Source organism: Monopterus albus, unplaced genomic scaffold (assembly GCF_001952655.1).
Source record: "Monopterus albus unplaced genomic scaffold, M_albus_1.0 scaffold40.1, whole genome shotgun sequence".
In the NCBI taxonomy this organism is placed as follows: Eukaryota; Metazoa; Chordata; class Actinopteri; order Synbranchiformes; family Synbranchidae; genus Monopterus; species Monopterus albus.
Genome location: NW_018127920.1, coordinates 942,256 through 952,581, shown reverse-complemented (window position 1 = coordinate 952,581; position 10,326 = coordinate 942,256). Strand labels below are relative to the sequence as shown.

Genomic DNA, 10,326 nt, shown 5'->3' with positions numbered 1-10,326 from the left:
AAAACAACACAGCAGCACATTATTTGATGTGATACCTCATCAGTTTTATTCTTTGTTCAATATAAACACTCACTACAATTCTGATGCTGCAACACATTCCAAAAAAGTTGGACGGGTGCATTTCAGGGCCAGTAATGAGGTAAAACAATGAAATGATGACTCCATTTGAAACAGGTGATGTCAACAGGTGACTGCATCATGATTTGGTATAACAATGGCATCCAGGAAAGGCCGAGCCCTTTAGGAGCAAAGATGGGCCGAGGACTACCAGTTTGCAACATATGTGTGAGAAAATTATTGAAATGTTTAAAAACAATGTTCCTCAAAGAAAGATAGGAAGGGATTTGGATATGGCACCTTCTGTGGTGCAGAACATAATTAAAAGATTCAAGGAATCTGGAGGGATTTCAGTGCATAAAGGGCACAAGCCTAAGCTGGATGACCGTGCTGTATTTTACATACCATCCCAACTTTTTATGATTTGAGGTATTAGAAGCACCTTTGGCTGAACTAATTAACTACTCATTTAACATTGCTGGACTCTTGATGCACAGTTTAACAAAATAAAAGTTCAAAATATTTGCAGCACAGTTTTGTATTCCACACATTATTCTTCCTTGTTACAACCTAGGGGCATACATGACCCACAGTGCTATATGATAGCTTACGGTTTTGGTCTGAGTTTATGGTAGCTAATGTAGCCGCTATCCTTGCAGTCTTAGCCTTCAGACCCAACTGTCAGCAAATCAGCATCCACACAGCTCCCCCTGTGGCCTCAAAAGGCTTTTTTCTCACACATGCAGAAGTACTCCCCAGCACCTTTAAACAAAATGTTGGAGATGCTACTGTATGGTGATGCTGATTCTGCCATGTTTGGCTTACATGAAACAGTGCTTAGTATTGGATGGGTCATCAAACCATAGAATCTTTCCCAACTTTGCTGAAGCAGTTTTAATGTAACACATTCATCAGTGACCTTTTTTATATATAAACAAGATTAAAACAGAAATTTAACCTAGAAAAAAATAAGATCTATGACAAATTGTATATTTTTTTTCTCCAGAATAAATAATATTGTGTAAGATGGATGAATGTGCTAAGTATGTTCTAATATGATCCTCAACAACCTTCATTCATTTACACAATCCTTGCCCTCAGCCAACAAAACGATCTCTTCTTCAGCAGCTGACTTAGTTGCAGACTGGTTGTGCTAACATAAGCAGCATCTTGTATTCTGTGAAGTCCCTGTCATTAACACCTAATGAAACAAGTTCTTCAAAGAAAACAAGTAACAAATTACTTAAGATTCATTGCATATCTTTATTACACATGCACAATCAGTCAAAGGTTTGGGCACACTTTCCCATTGAATTGAGTGGGAAAAGATATCCAAACCTTTGACTTCTATACCTGCCACAATATGTTGTAAAGGATGTGTATGTTTAGTTTTATATTTGTACTTCATTTTTGATATCTGTTTTCACTTTAACATTTCTTTGCTTTATGCTTTTACATTTTCTCCTGCTATGGCACAATATCACAAACGTTAAAATGTTGTCCTTGCTATTATGTGTGTAATAGATGAGGACTCTTGTTTGTGCTCTTATTGTGTGTTTCTGCTTGTTTCTGTCTTTGACTCCAAGGTGGAGAAAGAGAAGATTCATGACCATGAGCGACAGTGTTCCTATGAGCACCTCAACCTGCTCCTGCATTTCATAATGGGCATCAAGGTGAGCCTGGAGAGCTTGCAGCCCCAGAGCTTGGAGGTGGCCAGCCATAAGCTGCTTGAGCTTCACCAGTCCCTCAGGGACCTGGAGCTGAAGATGAGCCAGCTGGGTGGGGTTGGTGCAGCTCCTGTGCAGGGTGCGTGTGCATCAGCTTTGTCCACCTCTTTCACACCACTGCCCAGCACTGTGGGCGCTGCTCTGGAGCTTCAGCTCCAGAGTGAAAAGGCCAAGGTGGCAGAGCTGAGCCGGCGCTGCCAGGAGCTGGAGCTCAAAGTGAGCACGCTTGAAAACATCGTCTGCGTCCTCAACCGAGAGATGGAGCGTTCCTGCACCACTATGGAGGCCTACAACCGCCAACACAGATTGGACCAGGACAAGATAGAGATCCTCAACAACAAGGTGATAAAATGAGCTCTATAAATCCCTGATCTGATGAACATGAACATCACGGCCGGACTGCCAAGTCTTAAACTGTGGGCCCTTCCTCAGATAAAACTGAGACAAGTGTGTCCCCTCTAACATATCACACTTGAGCTGGGGGACTTTTCATCCTGTTTCCAGTTTTTTGATTTTGCTCCTGTAGTTTAAAAAGTCACAGAATAAAATTTTTTCCCCATCACTTAACTCACTAGAATCATTGCTAAAAGCTTGATCAAGTGTTAGCACAGCACATCACATTCATCCATCACATTACACTACTTATCAGGGAGTTTTGGTCTCACTGAAGACTTGGACATGGTTGTGTAAACTGTCCTGTTCATGTGTTGCTGTGCTGCAGGTTCGTCAGCTGGAGAGGACTGTGAGTCTGAGGGATCTGTCCATTGTGGAAATGGAGGGGAAAATGAGGGAAATGTCTGCAGCCACGTATGATGGGATCTTTGTCTGGAAGATTTCAGATTTCACCAAGAAGAGGCAGGATGCTGTGGCTGGCCGTGCCCCTGCTATGTTCTCTCCTGGTAACAAGTTCATATGATGACTAACATCTGACTAACAATCCAGACATTGATGAGGCATCTGCCTGATCATTACACTTTATTGGTGTATTATATATTTCAGCCTTTTATACAAGTAAATACGGCTACAAGATGTGCTTGCGGATCTACCTGAACGGTGATGGGACGGGCCGTGGCACCCACTTGTCTCTGTTCTTTGTGGTGATGAGAGGACACAGCGACGCACTCCTCAAGTGGCCTTTTAATCAGAAGGTAACCCTCATTAGAATCAGACCAAAATAGTACAATAATAAAACAGTTAGAAGATAAGATCAAATTTGTATTATATACTGTCCCTGTCATTAAAAAAAATGGACCCACCTCCAGGCATATTTTAAAGGCCCTGAAAACTCATTTCTTCAATGGTTCTCGATAGAAGCTTTTTTTATGGTTCTGGTTTGGTTTAATTTGAGAGTTTTTCTGTATTTTTAAAAATTGTGTCTCAGCATTAGGCGGGACATAGCTGGCAAAAGGTGGTGTCATGTATACAGATGTGGACAAAATTGTTGGTACCCTTCTGTTAAACAAAGAGAAACTCACAATGGTCACGGAAATAACGTGAAACTGACAAAAGCAATAATAAATAAAAATTTACTGAAAATTAACTAATGAAAATCAGTCATTGCTTTTGAATTGTGGTTCAACAGAAGAATTTTAAAACAGAAACTAATGAAACTGGCCTGGACAAAAATGATGGTACCCCTAGAAAGGATTGAAAATAATTTGACCACAGAGACATGTTAAACTAAAGTGTGTCCTGTAATTAGCATCACAGGTGTCTTCAATCTTGTAATCAGTCAGTCTGCCTATTTAGAGGGTGAAAAGTAGTCACTGTGCTGTTTGGTATCATGGTGTGTACCACACTGAACCTGGACCACAGGAAGCTAAGGAGAGAGTTGTCTCAGGAGATTAGAAAGAAAATTATAGACAAGCATGTTAAAGGTAAAGGCTATAAGACCATCTCCAAGCAGCTTGATGTTCCTGTGACTACAGTGGTATGTATTATTCAGAAGTTTAAGGTCCACGGCACTGTAGCCAACCTCCCTGGACATGGCCGCAAGAGGAAAATTGATGACAAATTGAAGAGACGGATAATGGAAATGGTAACCAAAGAGCCCAGAACAACTTCCAAAGAGATTAGAGGTGAACTCCAAGGTCAAGGTACATCAGTGTCAGATCGCACCCTCTGTCACTGTCTGAGCCACAGTGGACTTCATGGAAGACGACCGAGGAGGACTCCACTGTTGAAAGCAAATCATAAAAAAGCGAGAATGGAATTTACCAAAATGCTTATTGACCAGCCACCAAGCTTCTAGGAGAATGTCCTTTGGACAGATGAGACAAAACTGTAACTGTTTGGCAAGTCACATCAGCTCTATGTTCACAGACGCACAGATGAAGCATACAAAGAAAAGAACACTGTACCTACTGTGAAACATGGAGGAGGCTCAGTTATGTTCTGGGGCTGCTTTGCTGTATCTGGTACAGAGTGTCTTGAATCTGTGCAGGGTACAATGAAATCTCAAGACTATCAAGGCATTCTGGAAAAGTGCTGCCCAGTGTCAAGAAAGCTTGGTCTCAGTCACAGGTCCTGGGTCCTTCAACAAGATAATGACCCAAAACACACAGCTAAAAACACCCAAGAATGGCTAAGAAGAAAACATTGGACTGTTCTGAAGTGGCCTTCTATGAGCCCTGATCTACTGGAAATCCTATTGAACATCTGTGGAAAGAGCTGAAACATGCAGTCTGGAAAAGGCATCCTTCAAACCTGAGACAGCTGGAGCAGTTTGCTCACGAGGAGTGGGCCAAAATACCTGCCAACAGGTGTAGAAGTCTCATTGGGAGTTACAGAAATCGCTTGATTGCAGTGATTGCCTCAAAAGGTTGTGCAACAAAATATTAAGTTAAGGGTACCTTCATTTTTGTCCAGGCCAGTTTCATTAGTTTGTTTTTTTTTAAAATGCTTCTGTTGAACCACAATTCAAAAGCAATGACCGATTGTCGTTAATTTTCAGTCAGTTTTTATTTATTATTACTTTTGTCAGTTTCACGTTATTTCAGTGACCATTGTGAGTTTCTCTTTGTTTAACAGAAGGGTACCAACAATTTTGTCCACGTCTGTATATGTGCCAGTAGGACTTAGCAACATTTGAGACATTGAGTTGGTCAACAACACTGTCAATCTGAAGCAGATTAGAGGTTGAATGATAAATGTTTAATACCTGAATGATTTGTTTTGTCAAACTTTAATTGTTGCACATGTTGTAATGAGTATTTGACATTACATTGAGATATTTAAGACATTTAAAAACACTTCTCTGAGTAATAATGCATCTGATATGGTTTACAACTAAAAAGTTCAATTACCTAATTAACAGCTCTTAAAATTTTTATTGTTCCTTCTCTTTCATTGAAAAATCCACAATCTAAAACTATGCAGAATTCATAAATATACAATTATGTCTCCCAGTTCACTGAATGGTTTGTGTATCTGGACTTTTCAAGTTTTCACATCACTCTTGGGTACATTATTTATTGGATCAGGACTAGTTTCTAAACTAGCTGTGTATACATCCACTTCTTTAGCATCACCTTTATTTGGCCAAGCATGTTAGACACACACACACACACACAGTTTATGTTTCGTAGTCCATGGGTACTTTACATTGACTTATATGCATTTCCTGTAGACTAACCCTAACCTTAACCAGAACCACTACTTGCCTAACCCTAACCCTTAACCTAACCCCAACTTCATCCTAACACTAAACCATGGTGCCACCCTAAAATTCAATTTCTTGCCCATGGGGACCTCAATTTAGGTCCCCACCGTGAAATGGGTCCTCATGAGTTGGTATGGAGTCAGGAAGAAGTCCCCACATAGCAGAGAAAACACGTCCACACACACACACACACACACACACAAGGAATGTGTTTTCAGTACAGAACCGAGGCAGCCATCTGCAGCGCCAACTCACACCGATGGCTTAAACTCAAATTTAAGGTGAGCACAGAGAAGCTTTCTCCCTTCAGCAGATGAATGTGAAAACAGCTCTCTATGGTACATTCCAGTTCACTAATTTAATCATTCCTCACTCCTTGATTCTCACTCAACCTGGATATTGTCCTTATGTGACATCTTGAACGGTGGCCAAAAGCTTTTATTTCTGCTCAGAGGATCAAGGAGGGATCTCTTTAGGAGCAGAGATCCACAAAACCATTCTTCACAGAGAGACTGTCTTCCTGTAAAGACTGACACTATATATTGTTTGTCCCAGTAGTTACTGTGACCAGCAGTTTTGGCACATAAAACACAGGACCTGCTCCGAGGCGAGTGTCTTTTCACCTAACCAGGTTGTGCTAAACCTAACCAAGTAGTTCATGTGACAAAACACAATCAGTTCATAGTTGTACCAGCATGTTTAGTTTCCATGACATTGGAGTGCCAGTACACATTTCTGACATGTTTATGGCTGTTTCCATGATGACAAACATCTGGTGCGCTGTATGTTGGCAGAGTTTTTACAATTTCACCTGCCACTGTAGTAGCCCTATTTCAGAAGATGCTCCTATGGGTTGTATGAGAAGGAAGAGACAAATGACCGTATGGGTCGTATACTGTAGGCTGGAGGATTTATAGTTCATAGAAGTCTTTTACCGGACAGACACACTCGATATTATCTGCTGGTGATTAGATTGATCTGATACAACATCACCACACTTTTATACCAAAGTTGACAAATACCAGAGCCAAGTTAAGATGCCTAAGTGTTTCTTGTCCAAATTCTTCATCTAGTTAAAAGTTGTGGATTTGTGGTAACTGACAAAAGAAGCACAAACAACTTAATTCATACATTAGAAAGATTTTTCTCTTCAAGATCTACTAGTCTGTTATTTCCTGCTATGAATAATAGTTTCTCTGCCATCACTTCTATTCAGTAACATGAGGCTGAAAATCCCTGCGCATCAGATAGAAATATAGTTTGACACATTGCATCATTTACAGTTTTATAAAACATTTTAGCTAATAAATCATTTCTATAAAACTACAGAATAATGAATTTACAAATATGCAGATGCAAATAATTGTTTAAAAAAAAATGCATTGTTGCCTTTAGAAATTGATCATGTGCGTCCAGCATCTGAGCAGTGGAAAACTGTGTTTATCAGACAATTTAAACATTTTCAAACAAAGAAGAAAGGGGCGGTGGAGGTGATAAATGTGTCCCCTTGCTCATATATAAGCAAATACACAGTCCAAACCAACAAAGGTTGTCATAGAGCTTTAAAATCCAGCTAACAGCTGATTTGCCATCATTAAAAATGGACAGTGCTTCAGATAAGGGGTTGGAGGAAAGAACATTTAAAAAAAAAACACTTCTCTTTTCCTCTCTTCCCGGATCTTTTCCTTGCATCCCCCAATTGGACTGTTGGACTTAGATGGACTAAGACACAAGGAAAAGAAGCAAGTGAGGGAAATGTGGATGCAATTCAGGGAATTGGGATGTATCTGTTGTGTCACACATGCTTTACAGTGAAATGCAAACATCCAAGACCAATTTTTAAGTGGAGGGAGACTTTCAGTCATTTTGTAGAATGCAATTTGAGGGGAGACTCAGTCATTTTGTAGAATGCAATTTGAGTAATTCATCAGTAAATAAGTTAAAGGAAAGCTTCAACATTTTGAGAAATGCACTTGCTTTCTTTCAGAGTGGGATGGCTGAGAATATTGACACCACTCTCATATTGTATCTGTACATTAGGAGTGGAGCTTGAATCGGTTTGGAAGTTAGCCAAGCTTAGCACATATGCAAACAGAAATATAAAAGTAACAATTTGTGATTTTAGGACACGTTACAAACTAGAACTATTTCTTTACACACCCCTACTTTTGATCTAACTCAAGAAAAAGTTATTGTAAAACATGCACGTGAACACTGGACATTTAGATGTTTTTTCCTGGTTTGGTTTTTAATTTTCAAAGCACTATATTGTTTTATGTTATTTGTATATTTTGATTCAAGCTTTAACTTTAGTTGGTCGTTTCCAGTTTTTTTTCCATCAGGGCAGATGTAAAGCTAGACTCATAACATCTGTACCCAGGTTACCCTAATGCTGCTCGACCAGAACAACAAGGAGCACATCATCGATGCCTTCCGGCCCGACATCTCCTCCTCGTCCTTCCAGAGGCCTGTCAGTGACATGAACATCGCCAGTGGCTGCCCGCTCTTCTGTTCACTTTCCAAGCTGGACTCTAAGAACTCCTACGTACGTGATGATACCATCTTCATCAAGGCCACTGTGGATCTCACTGGGCTCTAGGTGAAAGATAAAGGCATAACTCCAACCCTGCCTTTTGTTGCTAGTAGTTTGTTTGAATCAACATGCTTTTGTATCACCAGTACCCAGCATTTCTCTTTGGGGTCTGTCTAGTTGTTCTGGTACAGATGATTAGTGGCAATATAGGACACCAGACCAAAAAACAAACTGACCCCAGTGGATGGTGGATTTCAAAACTTGCATAGTCATTGTAACTATTTTATTTGGCAAAACAATGATTACTTCCAGAAGTGACCTGAAGAGTGACACACAGTCACAGTACAGGGTATATGCCAGTTTTTGGCTAATCAGAGGTGGTAATTTTCTTCCCTAGTGAAGGCACTCAGCTTTTGAAGTGATAGATGCATTCCAAGATCTAGGTAAAAATAATACATTTGTGAATTAACTAGAGGATTGATTATGATTTTGTATCCCATCTCTGGTGAGCATTCTATGGTTTCTTATATCAAAGAAGAGACTCGCCATGTTCATTTAACAGAAAAATGTAGATTTAAACTGATTTTACAAGAATTTTGTCAGTTCATATTCAAATATTTTTTTGCTGCAAGTAGATGAGGTTATCCTGTGATAAAACTCAGATACTGCTGTTCATTCAGGCCTAAAATAACTAGACCATTGTAGCTAGTGTAACTGCCATCCCAGGTCCATCTATGCATTGTCTGTACCACTTTATACTGAAGAGGGTTGCAGGGGGGTCATGAAAAGTTGATATGGTTAACATGTTAGAAAACCGTTACTTATTACATATCTAGCAATGACAATAACAGTATTAAATGAGAGTTGTGTCTCCGGCAGAAAAATGTAAGTCCAGTATTAATGCTCCTCGTAGCCCTGTTTTGGTCTCCACCAACCTGTGGCTATCTAGTTGCTTTGTTAACCAGCTACTCATTAACATTGTCTCCTTGTTTAATTCTGGGAAAGTAGTGTACAATGGGTTTATCAGAGCTTGTTGACTGACAAGTACTCCTTGCTGGTGCTAGGAACAAGCTGGATTAGTGTGGCGAGTCTGAACCAAAACAGCAAAGGTTTGGGTTGTACAATAAATTTAAAAAAGACATTAAAACATTCAGCAGAGATGAGAGGGAACTGCAGAGTTTGGTTATAAAGTAATTTCTCTCAAGATATGTCAATATGAGTGACCCTTTTTACATTACATGTAGTTATGTGGCCTATTGTTAGTATAATAATATTGATAGTGTAGCTTTAAAAAGATACAATCAAATTGCATTTTTACTATCTGATTTCAGCTGGGGTTTTGTATTTTGTCTTTTTAAAGTTTGACATATCAAACACCAATTAATTTCTACATTTTTTTTTATTAAAAGCTGAAAATACTGAGCCTTAGACCCATGACACAGTAGCTATGTAGATAAAACAGGCGACAAGCTCAGCAATGGATCAAGCAGGTCTAGGTGCTTGTTGGGTGTAGGCGTGTACTGCCTGACATTTGATAAACTGATATTTTTTGTTTGTTTATTTTTTACGACATTTTTTGCATTTACAAACACAGAGTCCAGCTAACAGTTTGATGCCCATGTAGCCTTCAGAGTATTTCTCTGCTTTGCACAGTTTCTTGTGTAGGTGGATTTTTAAACCCGTTTGTTTTCTTAACGTGTGTGCCTCCAACTCTTAAGTCCTGTGTTCATTGGTAATCATTAGTGGTTTTGGACTTTGCTTGAATTCCATGAATTCTGATTGCAGTATTTCATTTCTGAATGTTGTTGTTTGTGTGTGTGTGTGTGTGTGTGTACTATTTAATTTCTTTGCTTTTAGCTGCAGTATTTGCCATATTGAATCTGTGGAAGATGCAGTATAGCATACAACAGTTTCTGGGCTGTTTGTCCAGGAAACCTTAACATTGATGGTGGCCAAACAAATGGAAAAGTGACATTTTATTAGTAATAAAACATATATTTGCTTACAAGTTCTAATAAATTCAATAAATATCTTTTGATATGAAACTTTTGTCCATATTTGTTGTCTGTATATTTATAGTGCCTTTGGTATTTAGTTTTGTGCCAGGAGTTTATAATGTTTAATAACATAAATACATTTAAAAGGGAAAGTGTGTTCAAATATTTTGACTGGTAGTGTATTTACATATATTGAAATGGACAAAATCAAATATCCTGCCATCCATTATCTGATTCTCTAGAGGGTCACGGGGCGACTGGAGCCACTCCCAGCCAACAATGGGCAAGAGGCAGGGTGCACCCTGGACAGCCCGCTAGTGTTTCACTCAAATTCACATCTACCTACCTACA

The 10,326-nt window shown here is 39.3% G+C and overlaps 1 protein-coding gene across 4 annotated transcripts in view; it reads left to right on the top strand.

The window, feature by feature from the left end:
• Positions 1 to 9,979, top strand: part of traf2a (Tnf receptor-associated factor 2a) — a 15,562-nt gene extending 5,583 nt beyond the window's left edge. For 2 of the 4 annotated variants that reach the window (XM_020599160.1, XM_020599159.1), the window contains 4 exons: positions 1,644 to 2,126; positions 2,506 to 2,683; positions 2,784 to 2,932; positions 7,826 to 9,979. In XM_020599160.1, coding sequence (XP_020454816.1) covers positions 1,644 to 2,126; positions 2,506 to 2,683; positions 2,784 to 2,932; positions 7,826 to 8,044 — 1,029 coding nt within the window. In that variant the 3' untranslated portion in view covers positions 8,045 to 9,979. Of the gene's footprint in view, positions 1 to 1,643; positions 2,127 to 2,505; positions 2,684 to 2,783; positions 2,933 to 7,772 lie in introns of all 4 variants that reach the window. The other 2 variants (XM_020599161.1, XM_020599163.1) reach the window with 2 other exon arrangements.
• The last annotated feature ends 347 nt before the right edge of the window (positions 9,980 to 10,326 follow it).